The sequence below is a fragment of the Anopheles bellator genome, chromosome 1 (assembly GCF_943735745.2).
Source record: "Anopheles bellator chromosome 1, idAnoBellAS_SP24_06.2, whole genome shotgun sequence".
In the NCBI taxonomy this organism is placed as follows: Eukaryota; Metazoa; Arthropoda; class Insecta; order Diptera; family Culicidae; genus Anopheles; species Anopheles bellator.
The window spans coordinates 25920017-25944046 of NC_071285.1; the positions used below are offsets into that span (position 1 = coordinate 25920017).

Here is a 24030-nt window from a genome sequence, read left to right on the forward strand (position 1 = left end):
CTAGAACAGAAAGTCCAACACCGAAAACACGATCGCCGACAGATTGCTCTGCCGGGAGATCGTCCTGGAGCTTCCGCTTCTGAGCGTAGCCGAGCTGTGGCTACGGTTACGCTGCATAGACGGGCGGCGACGGCTACCAAATCGATCGATTGGAAAGGACTCATCGTTGGCGCTACTCACATCCAAGTGGCGATAAGCACTTGGATCGGGATCGGGACTGTAGGTGGCGGGATGTGCCGATACCGCTCGTTGAGAAGTGGGCGGCCCGGAATGGGTTTGCGGATTGTTTGTGGGTTTTCTCTTCCCGCCCAGCTCCCGCCCTATGACCGGAGCCGAACCAGGCCGTGTGGAGCCACCACTCACACCAGGGCACTCCTGTGACTCTGCACTAGGCAGGACGGTCCCGGAGGACACGACGATCTGATCGTACGACCCACGGCGAAGGAGAGCGCGACGGCGACGACGGCGACGATTTTCGGCCCGCTGATCGAAATGATGGCCCTGGGAAATGGCAAAATCGTGCTCGTCGCCGTCGGTCTCATCGATCGCCATTGGGCCGCTTTCGTCACTGTCAGAAATCGAATCCTTCCCGAGCGAACGGTCACCACCGCTAGGCCGACCGCGATTGTCGTTAGGATTGGAAGGGTTAGGCGGACGACACGACGACAGCACACCATCGTGAGAGCGTTCTACACTATCATCGCTGTTATTAGTGTGCGTTTGGGGAGCTTCACTATTGCTCCCTGGCAGCTCGGGTGAGTTCTCGGTAGGATTATCATGATGATGAAGTTGGTGATCAGGATGATGGTTATGGTGGTAACAATGGTTGTCGCCGTCGTGGTGATTGTGATCGTATTGTTTGTGGCTCTGTTGGTCTTGGTTAACATCAACGACAACAACAACGAGATCGTTCAGATTATCTATACTAGCATAGGTACCGATTATTCCGTGCGGATGATGACCAACGGTTCCCGGGATCGGCGTCGAGGTGACGATCGGTGGATGGATCAGCGAGCTGGTACCGCCACCGCCGCCATCGTGGCACAGCTCCAGCGAGCTGCCGCGTGCCCCCAGAAACCACTCGGACCGCGTTCGCATCCTGGCCGCCTGTCGCTCGTGTACCTAGAGAGGGTGTGGGCGCGGCCGACGGAAAGCATCGCAGCCACCAATTTGATGCCCGTGGCAGATGTTCGGTGGAATGTTCGAGATCAAGACCGGGCAAAGAAACGCGCCGAACACACATACACCACACACACACAGACATACGGGGCGCGCGGGTGGGATCAGATCAGATCGCCAAACACATCGCAGGAGTGCGCAATATAAAAAGAGAGAAGAAAATGGAGCACGGTTGAAGTGTTGAAGTTTGCCTTCGGTGCTAAGCCCAATTTCGGTTATGCCAACGTTATTGCGTGAACTATGTTAGTTATTAACACAACTCGAATGTTTTGTCTAACATTTCAACACATGTCTACGTTAAACCGCTACAATAATCCAACGAAACACTACCGTAGATACTACCGGCTACTACTAATACTATCGGCAAACGGCAACGGTTATTTATTATTGATGCACGGCCATAAACATAATGTCCACATTCAGCGCAATTAGTTAAAGCTGTACAGTGTTCGTTAATTTAGTCAAGTTGTCAAAGACATTATCGTAAAACATAACTGAGGTGGGTTAGATGTGAATCGCGATGTTCATTTAGTTCTTTCTTCAAAATATGCCTCTCTACGCGCTCGTCTTCGTTCGGCCGTAAATCAGCCTCATTTTGAAGAAGCAGAAGCGCCTAAGCAGTCTACGGGGATGATCTCCACAATGGAAAAAAGCTCGGCAACCTCTCGATTGTTCGAATCTACGAAATGGTGGACAACAAATATACGTTTACGATGAATAAAAGTGCGTTAAATCTATCCTGCGTGCAGTGAGAGGGACTAGAAATTACGCGTCCCATCCCCAGATTGCTGTCTCTGTCTGCTGCCCCTGTAAAGCCCTGGTAAATAAATCAGTTGTGTGCGAAAACGTTAAATTGTTCAATAAAACCTTTATTGGGGTACAATTTAGTAGAGGTCAAGATGGAGAGTTCTTTGCTTCAACGACAGCAATTCTTATGCTACGTAAGTCCATGTTTTTGGTAGACAGCAACGGTGACTATTTGGTTAAGGGCACGAAATTATTACCAATTACAACTAAAGTCCGAGGAATTGAAATTGTCAAAAAGTGTTCCTGTGCAGATGTGGCCGTATACTGTGTTTGTATGATGCAGTGTTGGTGTTGGTTAGTCAAATTTATACGAAGTGCTGAATTACGCCTTTCTACGATAGCAGCACTAATAAATCGGCGGCTGTTACGGATGAGCGTTATCAAATCCTGGACGTCAAATATAAGATAGCTTAAACTTATTATCTGTGCCACTACTCTTACGTTTACCATACAGTTTACTATCACTGTAATCAATTCATCTATTCGTCTAGAATAATAACGTTTGTCGGTAAAAGGAACTACGCCAGTACGAGATGCTCCAAACGTGAGCTCTGAGAAGCTAATTTCAATCCGGTTTCTCTGGCTTACGAAAAACGCAATCGTCCGCAATTTGAGATAGACTTTTCTTGCACAGTTCACCAACGGAATGAGTTTCCAGGGCTTGAAGTCTGCGATGAGATTGTTACGTTCCCTTGAGTCCATGGCATTAGTGAGTGATTATTGAAAGCTATTTTGTTGGCTCGACTTAACGTTCGAAAACTGCTACGAAAACACCTAACGGGACTGAACTAAGAGAGTTCCATATGTACAAGATGAAGGATCGATAAGGCGTCAAACAACCAAAAGCTACGTACTGGAACCGATCGCCATTATTGTACTCTATTGAGGCAATTGTTACCGATCTTAAGTGGTCTAATAGAAGAGAGCAAACGAAACAAGCTAAATGTGTGCGTTGTGGTATGATGGTTAAAACGGTAGGTGATCGTGAGTGTCCGAAAGTGTTGCCGCCTATGGTTGTGCCTCTGCACACACCAGTGTATATGTATTATGTGCGTATGTGTGCGTGTTTTTTTTGTGTTCTGATTATACTGCGTAAAGCATTAATCTCCTCCGAAGGATCGCTGGGGCAAATCAAAAGCTCAGCATAGCTCAAGGCGCTCGCTTCAAACCGGTCCACAAGCAGACAGCCAGGCTCACACGCACAAAAACACACACCCACACACGCACGAGAACTCCAGCACACACTACATGATAAGCAGTTCATCCCTCACCTGAGGTAGGTAGGAAAGGCTCTTGGTACTTTCCGCGTACCGATTGACGGCCTGCAGTTCCTCCAGCGTCATGTGATGCTGGGAACCGGACCGCGTGGTCGACGAGGACGAGTGCGATGACGAGGAGCAGCTGGTCTTTTGCACATTAAATATACCCGGCCCTTCAAGCGACACGGAAAGCCGGGCGCACGATTCAAGCAGTGAGTGCTCTGGAATGATGCCGAGTGATACAGCCGAGTTACCTACGTTCGGGCCGCCCGTCGTCAGCAGGGCCGGCGTCGAGTGCGATTCCTCCTGGGCGACTGTACCGGGCGCCACGCACGGCGGAAGGACATCATATTCGGGAAGCCCCAACAAGAACACGAAAACGAAAGAAGAAAAGGTAAAGAAAATTAGCAAAAACTAAGAGAGATCTTTCTTTCACTTTCGATTCAGTTAATCATTAGCCACGGGGCGTTTGGAAACGGTCGAAAGTTACGATCGAAAACATACTTAGCCCCCATCGTTCGCACTCGCACTGCAGCCAGGTTTTCTCGGTCTGCAATGCTAATTTTACTGTGCAGCGAATGTTTCCACAGCACCCCATCAGTGTGTGATGTCCACCAGCACCGTCGTTCCAGGTGTGTGTTGGCCCCGTCCGGTTTGTGTCATTTTCCCACCAAACCACGATTGTTTGAATGCGAAGCAGCACCGATCAAGCAGCAGGTGATCAAGAAAAACGATAACACACACCATCGTCCGTGAGCGCAGAAAAAAGAGAAAGAAGAATTAGAACGAGAAAAACGCGTTTAGTATCGATTAGCTAGCCAACGAGCCGCTAAAAGCTTTAGTGCCTAGATTATTAAAAGTGTCGCCTAACCGCGCCTACGCACACCAACCAAGATACACCTCTGCCTGAGGGACCCCTTAGGATCTATTGCTTCCTTGAGGCGTACATCCAAACTGATCCCGGCGTCCGCTTACTTACATGCATAGTGTTGTTGCGCTGTTTTGCCTCGTGGCGGCGGTGGATAGCGAAAGGAGCATATCCACTCGTCTTGTACTCTCAGGACGCGCCCGGTGACGCGCACGTAATACTCGTAATTAACACGGCCAAACAGATAGCAGTCCGTAAACTGTTCGATCATTTGTTTCATGATTTTCGTCGCTACCTGCAATGGGACAAGGGGCACAACATGGTTAGCATTAGGTCACTTCTACACATCTCAATGGGAACTAGGATTTTTCACGAAGGAACCATTCCAAGGGCTATCGAGCATACGCCTAACGAGTATTTGGCGGTGTAACAGAACCGAGCTTACGACGCTTCTCACACAATAGGGAACAAGCCAATGAACAATGTTTGTTGTAACATAATTCGAGGAAACACTAGCTTACATAGATTGGGGCGTAAGTAAAGATACTGATAGCAGAAGGAAGACTCGGAGAGATAGATAGATGGGAATAGAGTGAGAAAGTGAGAGACCGAACAGAAAGCAGACAGAGTAGGGTACTGAAAACTACGGACGTCACATACGCTCGACGGTGGAGAGATTCGGTAGGTTAATAGGACAAACACTGCATATGCAAGCAAGTACTTATATCCGGTCACAGAACGGCTAGCTACGGAAGAAAATTGTTCAAACTACCATCGGAGCGATGTACGGAAATTGGTCATAAAATAATGGCGATAAAAGAGGGAGTTATTTTCTAAACAGTCTCTGTGCTAGAGATAGAGAAAGAGAGCAAGGGAGCGAAACTCTTAGACATAAATATTGGTAAGTGCTGGAATGACAGTCCAAACCACGCTAAAGCTGCCGCCGTCGTGTAGAGATAGAAACAATAATGGAGAAAGTACAACCAAACTACAGACGCACATTAAAAAACGGTCAAACAGCCAACACTACTACCGAGCGAACAGATGGTGAAGATCGAGAACAAATTAACAGTCTCAGCGATTAACAGTGAACCAGTGAAGAGAAGGAGCTAGAGAAGGATCGCGTGTTTCTACCAAGCGGGCAGTTGTGCTCTTTTCCGTACTACTGAGGATACCCCCCAACAAACAGGTGATCTAGAGGGCGCCCGAGTTTGTTATGATTGTTTCGCCCTGCGCCCCTGTGGGTGGTAAATGGTTCAAACTACCACAGGCGTCGTTCGAGGCCTCCAACAAGCGGCCGGTGTATGTGAAAGCACAGAGGAAGATAGGTAGTAACACTTAGCGGTACAAATGTTAGAAAAACGAGAATCCAACAATTGAATAACATCTAACAAAAAACTACAAACCCATGGAGGAGCTAACAGAAAGGCACCGGGAAACGATAAGGAAACGTGGATAACCCGCCCTGTGTCTAACTGGCCACTCAGGGCAAGAGCAACAAAGTAGTATAGAATACACGAAGTTAGTGTGCATGTGTTTTGAACCGGAGAGTTCTTGGGTCACTTACGTGAACTTCCGCCTGCGATGCGGCGGCGTGTTGACGGTTGTTTCGAGTTGATGGATGGGTGGAAGCGTTTCCCCAAGAACAACCCGACAACAACCAGCGTGTGCGTAAGGTTAGTGTTTTTTTTTTGTTTGTTCCGATTTCCAATTCGTCAATTGAATGTAGGGTGCGCCATATTATGTAGCAAGCAGCAGCACGGCAGCAGCAACAATTGCGGCAGCGGTGTAGAGAGTGGTGTGATTTGTTTGAATTCGGGTGGCGGTTCGGTTGTTGTGGACCAATTGCGGACCCGCGCAGTGAAATTGTTTGTTTGTTTCCAATTTTCGATTATTTTTTTCGGTCAGATTTTGTAGATTTTGTACCCAAACAGCCATGGGGATGATCGGATCGGTAAATGATCGATCGGTTTTCGGAACGGAGTGCGCGCACAACGCCGCCGCCGGTGGTAAGTGGTTGTTGATTGTGCACGGTGATGATGATGTTCGACGATGGTGATGATGGTGATAGTATAGTGTTGTGAGGATGTTTGGTTTGTTAGAAACGAGGGATGCAAGTTGGAAAAATGAGGAAAATGAAAGAGAGGACGAGAAAAAGAGAAAGAGATAAAAGCAAATCGTTTAGAAGCATTATCACTTTGATGAATTATCTTTCGACATGGAGCGATAAAGCGCAACAGCGAGACACTTCGAGGCCACGCCAAAGCTTTTGTAGCATACGGAGAGAGACAGAGCAACAATCGAGCAAATCGAGCGCGCTTTCCGCCATATCGATAGAGCCGTTTTCACTGTCCAACGGAAATTAGAGTGAAACTACACAACCGAAGCAATAGCCCCACACGCACTAAAAGGGGCTCAATAAAGTTGCTGAAAACAAAGTGCAAAATTAAGCCTAAACCACGATAAAAATGCAAAACATGAGCCGTTGTTGCACGCTCACGCTACTGTTATGAAATTGGGCAGCAATCGTGAGAGACGCACGAAACGAGGCTCGTGAAACACACAACCTTCAACGGGGCGGGAAAGAATGAAAATCGTTGGCGGTCACGCCGTTTCTGCCCCGTTTAGCCCCGAAAGCCACCAATCCATAACGGCTCAATCCCCAGCTGAAGCCGAAATTTCATCAACCAGCGATGGTGCAAAATTCCTACCCAACCCGGCGGCCGTCATAACTCGCCCGCGGAGGCAACAAACTCGGCACAATAAATTTATGTGCAATTCGCCACCACAAACCAATAGAGACTATCGTCCATCGGCAAAACGGTACCCTCCTGTCGGCTCGCGAGAACATCTAAATGGTGCTGCGGCGTGTTGTGGACATCCAAAAAATGCGAACAAAAAACACGCTTGGGCGGCGGCCGATTTGGCGTAACTTTGCAGGGGTGTTGTTGCCCACAAATATTTCTGCAAACCATTTCGCAAATGTTGGTGAAAGTTTGTGGAACACCGATCGCGTCCATAACATTGTTTGATGGTAGCAAATGTTTTAGATTGTGGCAAAAAAAATTAGATAATTTTTTGGAGCAAACAATATTTAAGCAAAATGCAATCTTCTACACTAAACTATCAGTGTTGATTGGCTATTGGTAAAGTATTTTGAATGAACGTTCGTTCCAAATTCCAATAGAATTTTGTGACAAGAATGACTAACATTCTACAAACATTTGCTTATTGTATTCACGGAACACATTCTGATAGAATTGCTCCAAACTCAGAATTCCATTAGTGGTTGAGACATTAAATGCTTTTAGTTTATCTACGTTTTACGATCCTTTATGAACGAATGAAATGGGCCAAAGATTTTCTTCGCCGAAAACGCCGCGAAGGCGTGAAGGGAAAGTTTTCGAGTCCCAGCCGAGCAAAAGCGAAAAAGTAATGCACCTCTCGACCATGGAGTGTGTGGGAGTGGTCGTCACCGTGTTGCATCGTTGTCTGAGGGGGTCACACGGCGCTTTCGAAGCGACCCACAAATGGCACCCAGTTATTAGAGATTACGCTCCGCACCGACATTACTATGCGCGCGCACCCCGATTAACCGTTTAGTCGTTTCGCATGAAGAAACAGCAGCACCGTAGGTCCCGTGCCTCTGGGAGCTGAAAGTGAATTACGACCGCCCGGCGATGGTGTTCATTCGCCTGGATCGCATAGCATAGCAAATGGCCAACACCCTGCGCCGTTGACGCCGGTCGTTCCGCCGAGCAAAGCTTAACACGGTAAATCATGACACTTTCACTTCCGATTTGGACATCCGGCCATTAGTGGGCGGGTTAAAAACCGGAAGCCAGCGCAGGGTATTTAGCAGGACATGCGCGTGTAAACATTTCCGTTCCGACAAGCTACTCAGCGCGCCCGCCACTGGGAAATTAATTCTTGATCATCTGAGAGCGAGAAGATGAGCACATCGCACCAGTCCGGACTGGTTCCGATGGAAAGCCACCATATACGAGGTCCCCATCGCTTCTGTGAAAGATCCATAGACACCTCCTTCCGTGAGCTGTCTGTCAGAAACCCGTCAAGATCTTCTTCCAATCTTCCGATGCGGATCAACCTTCTGAGCGAAAGGGTTAGAAGGGCCGGCGCGAACGCCCCATGCTAATGTGTCGTGGCACGGTCGGATCCAATGTTTAACGAGCTCTACCGGCCCGAGAACCGGGTACCCCAGGGCTGCTGCTGCTGCTGCTCGAAGACGACAAACAAATAAATAAACAAACAAATGACCGTACAAATTGCGGCGCCAGCGGCCAGTGACGTCAACGCTCACAGTAGACCAGCCCGCCAGCCGCCAGCCAGCCAGCTGCAGACGAGCAACAGACGAGGTTACTGCATGCGCCAGAGCATACGCCATGGCGCAATCAGAGGCAGCGCAACCTTGTCACTTGCTTCCCTCGGACTGCAGCTGCAGTGCAGTGCGCCGGGTGTGACGGCGATGATGCCCCTGTTTCTAAGTTTAGACGCGAAGAACCCGCGTCCACATCAGGAATCTGGTCCCCGGCGTGGAACCGCCGCGATCGACGGTGCGCGCTCTCTGCTGGCGCACCCTTCGGCCAAGTGGCCGTCACCGACGCCACTTAGCGACGTGTGTTTGCTGCTGCTGCCGCCGCCAGGCTGGCCGCATGCAACAACCACCTCTCGGTGACGAGTTGAATTTAAACAAATTCGCGACGATTAGCATCAGCCTCAGCCCCCCGGGGGCGAGGCGCGAGCTACCCACGTGAAGGGCGATCTCGGAAATCGTGAACTAACTGGGACTGCACTACCCAGTTTCGTTTGCAAAGAATCTTGAAGTGATAAGTGCGTGACGATCACAGCGGGAAGCATCCCGGTGGATCGAGACGGACACGCCAGGCAGGAAGTGATCTTCGAGTTCTGAAGCTATGAACAGATTGATTTGGAATGAGGTACGATTATTATTACGATTTGCCCAAATCACTGGCTTTAATGACTGGTCCAAAAATCATAAATTCTAGAGTTGAACTGCCGCTCAAGCAATCAAACTAGAGTTACGTACGTCCTCCTAAGCATATCTGAATGGGAAGCCATTCGTGTGGCTGCATTTTCTAGTCGATCGATATTCATTCGTGATCTTCGCGGTCCAGCGATATTCATGATCATTCATGAGTCTGATGTCTGATTTATGCGTATCGTCGTTCTTACTGCACACAATCTAAGATCGACATTGTGCGGAGACGTCGACAACATCTTGCAATTATTGCCTCAACTTAGTACCGTCCTGTCTTGTGCCCCTCACAATGAGCAACTCAGCTCGACTGATGTAGATTTTAATGTGGCATATGTAAATGACACAAAGTTTAAAACAGCAACTTCCCAACATCGGAACCTACGGCGGACGTCGCACGTGCGCTTCCACTCAAACTCTCCGATAGTGGCACGGCTCGCCAGTCGATCCATGACACGACGGAACCTTCAAGTTAAGCAAATAGAACAACAACAAAACACGGGGCGTAAAAGATACAGCTTCGAGTCGATCACCCGCCCCGACACTTGACTTGATTTAGCACCCACAGCCCACCCACCCACTCTCGCGAAATTCGCCCACCACCCCCAAAGCGGGTTCCAAGCGAGACAACGTGGAGACGACGACGACGACGACGACGCGCGAAATCGACCCTCGGGACGCGCGATCTTGAAAACAAACAGATGGCAACAGTGAACATCCGGGGCCGGGGCCCCATGGGGACCGACGATACCGATGATTCCGACCGCCGCCACCACCACGGGACAAAAAGGCCGGTCCTCCCGCCGTCATCGCCGTCCCCAGATCGTGGGTGAGTTTTGGGTGGTAAAAATAAAACTTTCCCCAGCCACCCGGCGGGAACGCATTGGCCGGAAGGGACCCGTACCCGAAATGGGGTTTCAATTTTTGGGGAAAAATTGATTTAGAAGAGAGCATCGAGGGCAAGGCCATAACGATCGCGGTCGGCGCTGGGTGATATGTCTTCGGCTTCTCTCTCTCTGCCACTCGCGGTTGATCTCTTACTTCCAAAGCAAAGAAACACGCACAGACCGCGTTGCCGGGGTGGTTAAAGTGGCACATAAGCGAATTAGGAGAAACATTTAGACAACACAAGTTTGCGGTGCTCTCGCTGGCTGGCTGAATTGAATTGCTCCGGCACGGAACGCGCCATCGATGCGTGGCGAGAAACGGCGAAATAAAAACACGCCAAATAGAGGGAAGCTAGCGGAGCAGAAAATCAATATTTTCTTTCGATGAATCTTCCACCGAAAAGCTGAAGAAGTAAATTAATGAACTGCATTTCTCCCTAGCCCGGTCACCGTACCGTAATTCGGGCGAAACTCCTGAAAGCGGACAAGCGGGTTGAGATTCGAACGAAGCGGAACTTCAATCAAGAGTCAAAGATCGGTAATTGGTGAACATAAAATACGAGCCACCGTAAATTTTCAAACATTGTGGAAATTTAATGCCAGAAACACTTTCACTTTTCCGGAAAAAAGGGTCCGCTCGTCGTTAAATGTTCCCGATCGCTTAGATGCCAGTCGGCCAGGGTTCGCAATCTTTAAGGATTTGTGGACTGCATTCAAATGTTCGTAGATCGACTCCAAGCGAAACCGGCGACATCATTCAATGCATTGTTAAGATTTTAATAAAACCTCGGATTTATCTCAGTTTTTTTAAATCGAAGCCTAAACAAGATGTTACCGTACCATGAGTACCATGATAAAATAACCAACTCACCCGAACGGCATGTGTGGCTTAAAACGGATGGATCTCGTTTGGATGCAACCATTGGTTACAGCACCCGTGCCTAGTTAAACGGTATTGCAACACTGCCGCTTCATTGAAACCATTAAATGTGGCCATTTAACATTATGAAACCTCTTTCAAAATACATTTAATAGCTCCTACAGCCCAGTGTGAACGATCGGCCATAAATGCTTCCAACAACACAATTCCATTCCATCGAACCCGGCCGGCCGATGCTCTCGATGCCGGTGCCAGCTAACGGACGATCCATTCAGCACAAAAAAGCACGTGGTCCAAAGGCACGTGTGCGATGGGCTCGCCAACGGAGAAAGTAATTGCGCAAGAAAATCACAAAAAATAGCCTCATTTTAAGCACTTCGGTCCACCCCGAGCAACCCACCGATTAAACATCGAATCTCGGTTCAACGCGCCCTGCCAGCCGTCGGGAAGCAGAACGTCCGTCCTGGCTGGCTGGTGGCCGCGTATCGATCGCATCTCGCCGCAAAAAAAAACAGAACACTTTTCCGCCCCATTACGGTGAGATGTGCATAAAATTGCATTTTGGCGCCGATGCGGTAACGCTCGAGTGGCGCTCCGGCTCGCGCTCTTCCGTTCCCGTCGATCACGTCATCGCGATTGCGATCGCATCTGCGCGCTACAACAAATCGCTAATCTTGCGAGGCGACGATGGATGGAGTCTTATGGGTTCATTGCAGCAGCAGCAGCAATAGTGTTTCGCGCGGACTTTTCCGCGTAACGCACCCGTAACGCGATGGTAACGGCGCTGAGCCACAACACAAATTGGGTAATCGCGGCTCTCGCTTAGGGGAGTCTTAGACACACCCTACCGGACCGGAGACTGATGTCGGTCCGCCGAACGGACAAAGAAGAGATACAAATCGAGCTGTTTGAGTTCGTCCAAGCCCACGATCTGGGCGCCCGCGGTGAAAGTGAGCCCACGGACCCACCCAAGGAAGACTGAACCATTCGGAAGACCATTTTTCTTCGTCATTCCGTAATATTGAGCGTGGTTTTAAGCCAGTTTCGCCGGACGGCCGTGAGTAAGAGATCAACAGACAGTGCTGGTTGCTGGTCGGACTGTTGCTCCTTCGAATGCATATTTCATTTTCACTTCGGGCGCGCGCAGATTGAAACGTGCAACATTGCCGATCGTGACACGGTGGGCGCACAACACCGACGATGATCGCGATGGCGGTGGCGGCGGCCGAAAGATTACTTAAACCTCGGTATAAAACCGTACGACGATCGATGCAAGAGATTTGTGGCTCGTGAGCCTTATGCAGCGGGCGACCATTTGAAATTATGCCCCCCTTTTTTTTTTCTTTCCTTTCTCAAACTGTTTCCTTTCGCCGGGCCGGGTATGTTACGTAAGCAAAACGGGTCTCTCGTAAGAGCATAGATTTTCGATGCACAACCGGCGTCCGAAAGCGTTACCACCAAAGTTACGAGCGGGATTTAGCGTCCGATTGATTCGACAATCGGATTTATGTACCACAAGCAGCACAAGAAAAGGGAGTTGGCCGCGCCAACTATGGGGTGGTGGCTGTTTTATTTCTCGCAATGGAATTGGGAGGCCGCTTTCGCCCAAACGCTAGGCAGACAGGCCGTCGGTTGTTGGTCACACACAATTTAGCAAACTTTCGATTACGGTTCAAACGGTCACACACGGAGAGGGCAATTAATTTCCGCGACCCAAAACAGGTGAGCAGGGAAAAACCGTGATTACCGTGTGACTTACGACCGATGTAAACTCGGAAATTATGCAGCGCACTTTATGAATTATCGCGCATGACTCGTGAGGCTCAGGCTTTTTAGCCGGCAAGCGAACGACGACGGAACGCGGCCACCGATAAGCGTGCACACCCCGCACACGTTAAAGTCACATTCGAAAGGTAACTCAATTCCGCAGTCACCCTTGAGGTTGACTTTCACGCTCTTTACCGCGGGCCACGATTATTACGGTGAACCGAACCGCGTTTTGCCAGCCAGCACCAGGCGAAGCGCGCGCGCGCGCGCGTAGTTTGGTACGTGGTTTTTTGTTAAAAAAAATTCAAAATCAACCAAGCAACATTGCATCAACATTAACGAATAAGCAAAAAAAACGGTACGAAAATGGCCACGGCACAGTGATTTGCCACCGCGCTTAACGTGACACTCGCATCAACTCCGATCGACGCCGTAAACTGTTTATCTCCGGACAAAACCCCCGGGACCGGGAACCGTCAGCCGTGGCGTGACGATTGTATTCAAACCTTGCCATCACCAGGATGATGATGGGAGCGCACTATTGGTGCGGTTTTTTTTTCTGTAAAATTCATTTATAAAACAATCAACTGTAATTTTGTCGTCTTTTGTTGTGGCAGAAGCCAACACGTTCCCCGTTCCGGTAAAGGTGATGTAAGCATCATCAGCCTGCTCGCCAGTCGTGGTAGCGGAAGCTTACCTTAAACCGTAGGACATCCTTCATGCGGGCCGTCTTGCCGTCGCTGACGCAGGACTGGAAGAAGCTGGGCGCCACCGACACCCCGAGCGCCTCGCTCGTCATGCCCGTGTCCGCGCGCTCGGAGTTGGTGGCTATCACGCGGAACGTCCCGAACAGCAGCACCAGCAAACGCTGCGTGTGGCCTGGCAGTGACATAAGTAGTCTGTGGAAGTAGAAAAAATAAAAGAACGAACGACATCAAACGACGCTGTATGGATAGTAAAAGTTTAAAAGTATCCGTTTAAAATGGGCGATCTTCGATCAGCGCACCAGCACTCCTTTTCGAAGGTCATAGTCCTGGAAATGGAAATTGATTGTGGTCTTGGACCACGCCACGTCAGACATCTTTTCTAAATTTGGTGCATTCACCATCACCGATCGGCCGTTTAGCATGAATCGCACCCGCCCAGTAAACATAGTCACCCTGTCTGGGGCGGTCGATAATGTCGCCTCCCGGCGACGTTTCCGGTGCATCATTCATCCTTCAACCCCGCGCACGATCGATGTGCGATCGTTTACACAATCTTACACCCGTGGGCGTGTTTCCATTTCCTACGCTTCAAACGGGAAAACGATGGTAAAACATTAACTCGAACGCGACACGCGAAAAAGGAAAACCACACCGTCGACGACCTTGACCAGGCTCGGAATTGAGGCCGGTCGTCGGTCGACCGGTGAGTCAGTAAGTTCCGATTGGGGTTTTGGTCTCCACCAACGAAAAAATGCCGGAAGATCAGTAAACAACGATCATTGGCCGCTGGGAAGGCAGAGTCATACTCCCATCAATCATCGCACTGATGAAGGTAACAAAACAAACGCAAAACATTACACAATCCCCAACAACGTCGATGCCGATGGCATAGATAACCACAACGGGCCGAATCGCGCTATTGTTGATAAGAATCGGGTTTATCGATGTTTTCCGGCGGCCATGGTGTGCATAAACGCAACGGATTAGTTTCGAGGGTGGGTTGGGCCCCGTCATCGAGGTCGTCGTTGAGCAATAGAAGATAAACCGTGGACACTTGGCGCTATGCAAAATTACCCACAAAACAGTGCTGCTGAGCTTCGAAGGCGATTGATCAGTGGGCCACGCCGCCATTAATCTCGATAAAGGCGACGAAAAAAACGACGATCAAACAGAATCTTCTTCCGGTTTCACTAGCGCCAAAAGATAATAAACCTTGTAGATAAGCCAGCACGACAGCACGACAGGGGAGGCGCAGTTGACCACCCTTTGACTGTCCTCGTACAGGACGCGCTGATGATGTTAATGATTCTGGCGGCGGCACACGACAACCTCTCTGAGGCCATCCGCCCCCTTTTTTCTTTCCTTTTGTGCCACCCAAGGGTATGTTGTCGCATCGTGCCGTGACGACGACCGGTTTGTTGTACCGGGCAAGATCAGAAAACGTGGCCGAGGGTCGCTACTTCGCACGGCCAACCTGTTGCAGCGGTCGCCCTTCGAAGGAGGTTTCGCGAGATAAGATTAGATAAGGGGGGGCCATCCATCGCCTCTCAAGTGGCTCCTCGGCCGGCCATCGGCAGCGTCGTTTCGCGGTTGTTCGGGGCCCTGTTCTGCGCACTGCTTTACACTCCACCGTACAACCTAACAAATCCATGTTCCGACCACACCGGCTGCACCGGTAACGATTACGGCCGCACGGGGCGCACATCTAATCGCTCTTTTAGGTGTCAAATAACGTGTTGAGCCGTTGAAGTGACATGTAAATAAATTGTAGCACGACACTGGGACTACAGCCAGTGGTCAATAATCAGACCTTCCGGCTTTGTTTTCAAGAGATTTCGGGAAACCAATCCGTTGAGCCACGGACCTTAAGTGTACGATCGTTTTATGCACACCATTTTTAGTGGATCGGAAATTATCGCCGATTTATTTTGGTTCCCAAACACCTACAAAGATATTTGAATAAATCTTTCTCTCGACACAAACTGCACAGAAATTTGTTCATTTGAAGCAATACCTTTCTTGTTATACCTTTCTACCTGTAGCATACCATTCTTGTTTTTTCTAGCTTTGAGTTTTATAAACATCGCGTAACATTTACATGTTTATGCCATTTCGCTATTCGAAAATAATCTCTCTGGAATTACAGCATAGTAAAAGTTTTCTGAACATACAAAACACGACTTCGGATATCGGAAAAAGGCGACGAATTAAATAGGAATGCTCAAACTGGTCGAAAGGCTCGAACAGCAGAGTTGGTTGAAGAATTTCGAGACTTTCAGAATTTCATAAATAGAGAGATCTCAATGTTGAAGTGAAAATTAAAATGCTACGCATGAACGACAGAATAATTTATAACTTTTTTTAGGAAGACCGTTTTTATAAACCGTTATACCGGAAGACCGTTAAAACCCTTATCTTACAGAGGGCTGCTGAGGGTTCATTACTTCGTGACTTCAAGCTGTTCCCAAAGAACTGAATGAATTAACCCACATTTTTGGAGATGTGGAGACTACTGCATAAAATATAAAAGATGTGAACAATACTGTTTCGTTTTGGGTTTACAGACTTTCCAATTATGATCCAATTACGATCTACTGCGACAAAAGATTCATCCCAAACGGGAACGTAAACCTATCTGGTTACACACTGATCGTCATGCGAAGGCTTTCAAATGGCAGATCTTCATCTCTGGTCAACAAACGCCCACAGGATGTAACTTTAATTTAATATTCATCTCTCCCAAGGGACGAGACCCACTGGCCATGAACCGCCGTATCTTGCACATTACGACATTCCACTCACGGCATCGTCACAGCGTGATGCTATAAAAGGAGAAAAATATGACCTCCCGCCTGTTACGGGGAGGAGTGTCCAGTCGCACGCACTTCAAGTAATAACCATCACCTCAATAACAACCAACCCCAAAAAGCGCATCCTTTAAATTAACCCTCTTAAAGAAGACAAGCCGTAATTTTGGCGTCCGTGACTTTTTTATGGAAAGGAATTCACTTTCTCGTCTTCGCAGCGATCGGTCACCGGAAGACAACCGACCGACCGACCGACCGACCGGGGCTGGTCAATTATGCACATCACGCGACCACCTACACGGCGGGGATAAAATCACTTCAATCGCTAGACAGGGGCACACTCGGGACAGGCAGACAAAGAGTTCGCGTGACGACACCGCCTCGAGGGTAATAATTTTAATTTAAAAAACAATCTCCCCTTCGAGGGAAGTCCCAAAGATTGTATTTTTTCGTCTAACTTCCGACTTCCAACTTTCTCTTTCGATCACCCCCGCGGGAGGGAAAGATCGAAAGTTCCGCATTCACATGGCACGTATAGTTGTTGAAAATACTTGCCGACAGCAGCTGATTTAAGTGGAATTCTAATGGAACACCTTCGGCTAGAAAAAAAAATATAGCGCTAATTGATGCCGAAGCATTCGCCATTACCAGACACCAAGTGTCACTCCGGGACATCCGGTTCCCCCGGTGGTGGCAATTTTCTTCAACGACCTGCCTGTCTGCCCGCAAGCTGCACGAACCGGGGCGAGAATGCAAGTGACGCATAACCAGCTGATGATGGTCGCAAGATCATTCGAAATAAAACAAACGAGCGCGGGTCGCGGTGAAAGCAAAAGTCACGAGATCCGTCAAACAAATGCAGTGTGACAGAAAGGGGGCCGCGCCCCACTAATCGGTTTACGGGAGTAGAAAATCGTTACAAAATCGGCCGCCCCAAGCATCTCGGTGAGGTTGTCTCGTCGCCACCACCGGTTGATCTAACGCGACCGACGGGAGAATGTCAACATCCGTCCATCTTCGTCATCGTCGTCGTTCGACGCGCCGCGCGCAGCTTCACCGCACACCCCATCGCCGTCTCAACCTCGTCCTGCTCGTCTCTGGTCTGGGGTCACGTCTTGCAAGACAAAACTCGTGGGCGAAGACGGCTCGCCGACAGATGGCAACTGGCTGCGCGCGCGCTACAGGTGCGCCACATCGCCGCGGACACCAAAACGGTGGGCAGGGAGGACTGCCGAGCGCCGACGGCAGTAGCGCGGGGCCAATAATCCCAAAATGGTAACAAACTCCTCCATCGTCGACGGAGGAACCGATGAACCGAACAGGGTGCGCGCGCGTCTCGCATTTCCGATCAGACGGATTGCTGTCAGAGTGTTTCTTGGGGCTCAAAGGAAGGTGTAACCTAGAACACTACTTCCCGGGGGCGTAAGTGGCCCTGTCCCCTTGGGGGAGGGGTTGGGATTAACATACTGTCAGAAGTGAGCCCGAAAAACTGCGACATATGTTTGGTTTGGACCATGGAGAGTTCAGAAAACTTTTACTACTACAAATGTACCCTGGACTATAATAAACCAACCGCACGGTTCACTCCCTCCGTCTCCTCCATCACTAGACCGCCTCTAAATTCCCCGTTGGTGTTCGGGTCGAGTCGAGTTCCATCGAGCGAAACCAACACGGACCGTGCAATAAAAAGCGGAACACACACAAAAATTAACCTCTTAATTAAGTTCAATTTTACTACCCCATATATGTTTGCGCAAGGCATAAAAAACCTGGCCACGACGAAATAAGTGGTGCCGCTGACCGACCGACCGACCGACCGCCCGACGGGATTGTGGCGCAACCGTTACCATTCTATGTGCCCCATCATCTGCTGTGGTGTGTGTGGTTTCATCAGTCGATGACCCATCACCGTGCGCCAAGATGACGTTCCTTCGCCCCATTTCTGTATGCGCTGCTTATGAGACTTATGATAAAATACTCAACACAGAGACTAACACTAGTTCGGAAGTGCTCCGGTATCTGGGCAAAAATTAGTACAGAAAGGATCGCCATCCTAATATGCCGTAGGTCGTAGAGCGAAAAAGCCTATAAGGAAAACAATTTGTGTTCCCCGTGCTTGGATCAGGTCCACTCCTAATAGACGTCCAAACACGGAGCCCGAGTGTTATGAAACCACAAATGCCAATGCTCCCCATGTTGTATGTTGTAGCGCAAAATGTTGTTTTAGCGCCACCCGCCACCCGCCACCCGGCCAGTGCCTGGCCCTGATTGTCGGACGCCACCACCTCTCGAACGTCATCAGTTTGGCACACATTTGGAGGAACGCCACACTGGGGCAACACCACTTATCACACTTGCATGACAAATGGGCGCGCAATGTCCACTTGCGCTTGATGGGTAAGGGGGGCCGTCCCTCCTCCCGTCATAGCGAACTACTTCTTCGTACGTCGCGCCGTGCCGCGACTACAACAAGCGCAACTAACATGTTGGATGTTGGGTCTGTCGTCGCCTAAATTGGAAGCACCACCACGAAAGTCAGGTGTGTGGACGCTGCTACACACCAGCTGCCCGATAGAAATATCTTCCCCGCGTGCCATCGACACTACCAAACACGCTCTTCTGGTGGCCAAAAGTGTATCGCTCATCTAGCTGCAGCTGCAGAGCTGCACACGGTGACGATCGGGCCTTATGTGTCGCCGAGAGCCGGTTGCACGAGGTGAAACTATTTCAACAATTTACAACCGCGCACTGCTCTAGTGCCGACCCCCGGCTGGCACAGCCGGGCGGCTTAGTTGAGAAACGACGACGGGACGATGACGACACTTCTCTGCTGAACGCAGATGACAGCGATCAGCGATTGACGAGCGAGTTTAGGGAGACGCCGAGCATCGGCGCGCGCGCGCACCGGCGGCACATAAATCATCGTTTATGAATACTCCCATAACACCCCCCGCCGGGGCATAACTAGCCCACGCGATGTTATCTCACCGACCGCGGGCGCGCTAAAGAGCCGCCACTCATTAGCGAAGTTTTGGTCCGATCGAAAGGATTACTCATTCGGCAGGACCTTCTCGTTGGATCTTCTCTGGGCTAATACGTTAGGGGAGGCACATTTCTGTGCGTCAAAAGTACCCTCGACACTTGGCCACTAAATGACCAGAAACTCCGAGCAAACCCGTAAGAAATTGGAACAATAGCCCATTGTGTCCACGTCCCATACCAGGCAGCATACTCATCGATCACGATCACCAGAATGCGTCGTGTGACTGTTGCGCTTCGGGCCACTCAATTAATCACGTCATTCTGCTGGCCCAAAACGGTGCGCCGGGATCACGCCCATTATTAATGAGCTACCGGGTGGAGGAGAACCCTTCCTCAACTTGGTGACTAAATGGATGATCGATTATTACACGGGGAATCAAATGGATCAAATGCCACCGACGATCACGATGAGCGGGAAAAAGTTCGCCGGGCGACATTTAGCTGAGCACGAGCGATGCTAAAAAAGAAAAGGCAAGCGTGTCCTAAGGCGTGATATTTGATTCGCCACTTCAAGATTCGTTGGCCAACTTCATGAAATTTCTTCACACCACGCAGCTTACGCAGCTCCATCGAACAATCTAAGGGGCGTAAGTTCCAGCGATTGTTATCGGAACAATTAGTGCATCGCGCGCGCCCAGCGACCAAAATGGACGCAACAAAGCGGCTAATCGCCGCAAGGCAGTGGTGATCGCTAGAAACCACACCAGGGAACCGAAAACCGGTTGCTCAACCTCAACGTCGTGTTGGCCCCCGGGGGGGCCGATACAGCATTCTTTCTCAACAGATTTCAAATGGCCCTTTGCTAGACGCGGCCCACCAGCCTACAGAATGAACCAATTCCCAGACACACTGGAGCACCCCCTACGCTGGCCCATTCTATTGCGATCGTGTAGCCACCGGAATTGAGAAACAAGAGGCGATTTTCTCAGCCAGCCAAATTAAAAACGCCTTGAAGCGCCTAACCAGGAGCGATGATGGCCTGTGCCAGCGGGAACCAATAGAGTTCGAAAAACAATAGCCTACACTGCGGGGGGACCAGCATCGATAAGGGGACACAGCGCAGCCGGCAAATATGCTCGATGACCTCGACACCGAAATTTCATTGTTAGCCGTTTGAAGCAGATTTTGAGAAACGGACCCTTTTGGGAAATCAATGGGTACTTAAAAGACGCCGACAGGGAGACGAGTTGCAAGTCGAGCGCTCGAGTCAAGTGGAGGGCGCACAAACAATAAGCACTTCATCGCGGCCGCGGCAGTGCAACATCCGCCCGGGCTTTCTTTACGCTCACAAGCCAATGATGGACCACCGCTCCACTTTGAAGGGTGGTTCCACCATCATGATTAAGACAGTGAGTGCGCGCGTGCGGCGATAATTAATGTCTCGCTTCCGACCACGAGCTGACGAACCCCTAACCTAGTCAATCCTGTCGAAAGCCGTAGCACATTGTGGGGTAGTGCTTTCTGCGCTTTGCTCGTACGTTACGATGACTCCTGCTTGCTGATGCAACCGATGCCAACCCCTTCAAAGAGAGTCAAAGCCTCGTCAAACCCAACTCGACCTTCCCCAGCTCGACTGGATGATTCAAATCGTAGGGCGTCGATAAAAAGCACACTGTGCCATACGCAAGGGGCGTCGTCGTCGCACTGTCTTGCGAGAAGGTTCTATGCACCCGGCCACCACAATCACACCACACGTATGTTATCGTTTCGTTCCCCACCAACAGAGTTCCGGTTGGAGACCCTAGTCCCCGCATGCCATGCCCTTGCGTCGGGTGGCAGCGAAAGGGGTTCGTTACCGTTTCGTTCCCGGCTGGCAGGCATTCCCCGATATCCGGACCCCCGTGGGGGGGAGCTCGCTCCATCGATGGCGGCTAACAACGAGCTCGGGAGAATGACGGAATGTGGCGAAGAACGCGACACAAATTCTCCGCCTCGTTGGCTGTTGACCCCGGGCGGATCTGCTCGCCTCCCCACCGGGCCCGGGACCGTGGTGGTGTGTGGTACATAAATTCCAAACAGCATGTGCGTTGGCAGCTGCCGACATCTACGGACTGCCGCGCTGGTGTTGCTCACACGCAGGAACACGCATTCCGCCGATTCCCGGTAAGCTTCTGACTGTTTTCTTTATCTCGCGTCATAAGTGATAAGCCGGACGACTGAAATTAAATTAAACTCCCACCTCGGACCTTCAGTCCGGCGCCGGCCTCCGACTTCTGATAAAACGCCCCGGACACCCGGGTGTCCGTTTACGGTGTGCCCCCCGCTCGATCTGAATCGCTGCGAAAAGGCAAGACCTCTCTAGCGATGACCAGCACACGCGGGCGTACGCCACGCACCCAAAAGCCAGCCAAGCGGGATTGGTGTAATGGAACCCCTCGGTCTCGCAGTCTCGTACTTTTCTTGGTCCGCCGGGGGCGCTTGATTAGATGCATTTTTCAATTGAATTAGGCTCACGGTGGAGGAGTACAACGGCAGAATTCCTTCACTTGGTTAAGCAGTCAAGTGCCCTGTCGCCTAGCGTTCGTACCTAATCCAGCGCATACGCAGCGCAAGCAGGCAGGCAGGCAAGTGGATAAAAGGGGATTTTGCATTAAGACCAATTTACTCGGCTAAGGAACTCCGGAGCGTGCTGGGACGACTTGCTTTCGCAATAGCTACGGGACGGGACGGGAGCGCCCCAACAAGTGCTGCGCAGAGGCGGAGGACGCGGGTAGTAGTGTGGCCTTCAGCCCGTCAAAAGTCCGCGACCCACGGAACCAGCCCCATTCGGTGGCAGCAGTGTGTCAATGTTGTGCCTGAGATTGGACCCCAGAAAAACAGGTTTAAACAGCGAATCGGGAAAAGCATTAATTCCGAATTTAATCAAAACAAAACATGCGAGTCGCCAAATGGAAATGGAAGGAAACCGCGCTTTCACCGGTGGACTCGGGAGCGATAGTAACATCGCGTAAGGGTACACTTTATGTGTTTCGTTCCGCCCGGTTTGGGCCATCCACCCAGCCCGCTGCCGAGACGGCCGGCCGTTCAACTTTCCGTCACACACCAAGTTCGATAACGAGTGTGATTAACAACCCCACCAGAAATACGGGTCGTGTGGACACACGGTGGGACGATACGACGGAGCCATTGTGACCGCAGCGCGGTGGGGACCGATAGTGACGGTCTGTCTTTTGGACTACATTGCTCGTCCAGATGAGACTAACAATTAACAGATTGTTTTACGTCGAGTTATTGCATCCGCCTGTCAGCAGCGGCGATGACAAGAACTGCACCCAACGATGTGGCCTCTCAAAGTGGGCCATAGGTTGCGGCTAAATGTTTGGTGCATGGGAGTACTCTGCTGCGCTGGGAGCGTTCGCTCGGAATCGCCTTGAGTCGGACGGCTTGCAAAATGCGACGGCCCACAAACTGCGACGGCGGCCATTGCTTCGTGACTGCGTGATTGCGGCAACTGCACTCCGCAACTGCAATTGCAGCAAATCGGAGTGCTTTCGGTGTTTCGGGGCGGCTTTTGGAGTGGCACCCATTTCCATTAGAAACAAAGAACTAGAAACGAAACTAAAGTCCTTGAGGGTAAGTCGGTGGCATTTTAAAAAATGTATTCCGACATAAAAGCTCTTGTTCTGGCTCGCTAAATCAACTTTTTATAGGAAAATCGATAACCAGTTCCTGAACTCAAGCGATGCCATTACTGTTTAAGCGCGAACAAAACAAAAACATTGAACAACCCATTCCGAGTGAAACGTAATCTCTCTTAATGATTGCAACGTAATCTCTCTTAATATAAACGAATCTAATGTTAACCAGTACACGCCCCTCAAAACCGATTCCCTTCAGTAACGATCGTAAGATGCCCATCCGGCAACACATCCGGGGCCGAACGACGACCAGCTTGGGTGTGACTCAAGGGAGATGTTTCTCCGAACATTGTCCCGTTCTGTGACAAATCCAACGGACACCGTGTAATGTGTCGCGTTTGGATCACACGAATGACTTGTTACGTTTATCACCGTAAACAACATCCTGTAAAGCACCCTTATTCACGCGTGTTTGTCAGCATGGTGTGCGCCCGCGGTTCCTCTTATCTCTGAACTCGCGGCCGCGTCAAAACAACAACGGAGTATCGTGAATCATAAAAACCCGTCCGCGACCACTTACCTGTGAATTTTCTCCCGTTGCTCGATCTCATCGTCGAGGTCGACAATCTGGAACAGTTCCGCTTCGCCTTCGCGCCCAAATACGCCGCCCGGCAGTTTGCGCAGAAACTTCTTCAGCACGCTCGCGATCGTGTAGACGGAGTAGTTGTCCACGTTGACCAGCCGGCCCTGCTGCAGGAAGTGGATCAGCTTCTTCATCGCGCCCTGATTGCCGGGTGCCCGGAACACGTCCTTCCGGAACGGGGCCTCCTTGTTGAGCTTCAGTATCAGCACCAGCAGCGGTCCGGGAATGTCGTTTTTGCACACCTCCTCCAGCGGTACACCGAACTTTACCTTCTCCAGTCGGTGCGGATACTGTGCCCCCGGGTGGCCACAGGATGTGACCACACTTCCGAGCGTAGCCGCCCGTCGGTGCATTCTTTGTGCCCAACTGTACATTTTATTCCCTGGACCCCCAGAACGCAGTGTACGGCCCTGCCCGATTTGCAGCGCCCACGGTAAGGGTTTATCGTTAATACGCTACGTAACAATAATCACAAGGTTCACAAGGGGATGAGTTGCGCCCGATGCGCGGTTTGGCTGCACCCCTTTGACCAACTTGGCTTCACACACTGCGGCCAACCGGGGGTCAGGCGGGGGGGCCCAGCCCGGTC

The 24030-nt window shown here is 50.4% G+C and overlaps 1 protein-coding gene across 1 annotated transcript; it reads right to left on the bottom strand.

The window, feature by feature from the left end:
- LOC131215305 (uncharacterized) lies at positions 1 to 23815 on the bottom strand. Its single transcript, XM_058209695.1, has 7 exons — positions 23379 to 23815; positions 13362 to 13563; positions 5681 to 5692; positions 4225 to 4408; positions 3750 to 3812; positions 3258 to 3559; positions 1 to 1122 (listed from the first exon to the last, which is right to left on the bottom strand). The coding sequence occupies exons 1-7, from the start codon at positions 23813 to 23815 to the stop codon at positions 1 to 3; spliced, it is 2322 nt and encodes a 773-aa protein (XP_058065678.1).
- Between the last annotated feature and the right edge of the window lie 215 nt (positions 23816 to 24030).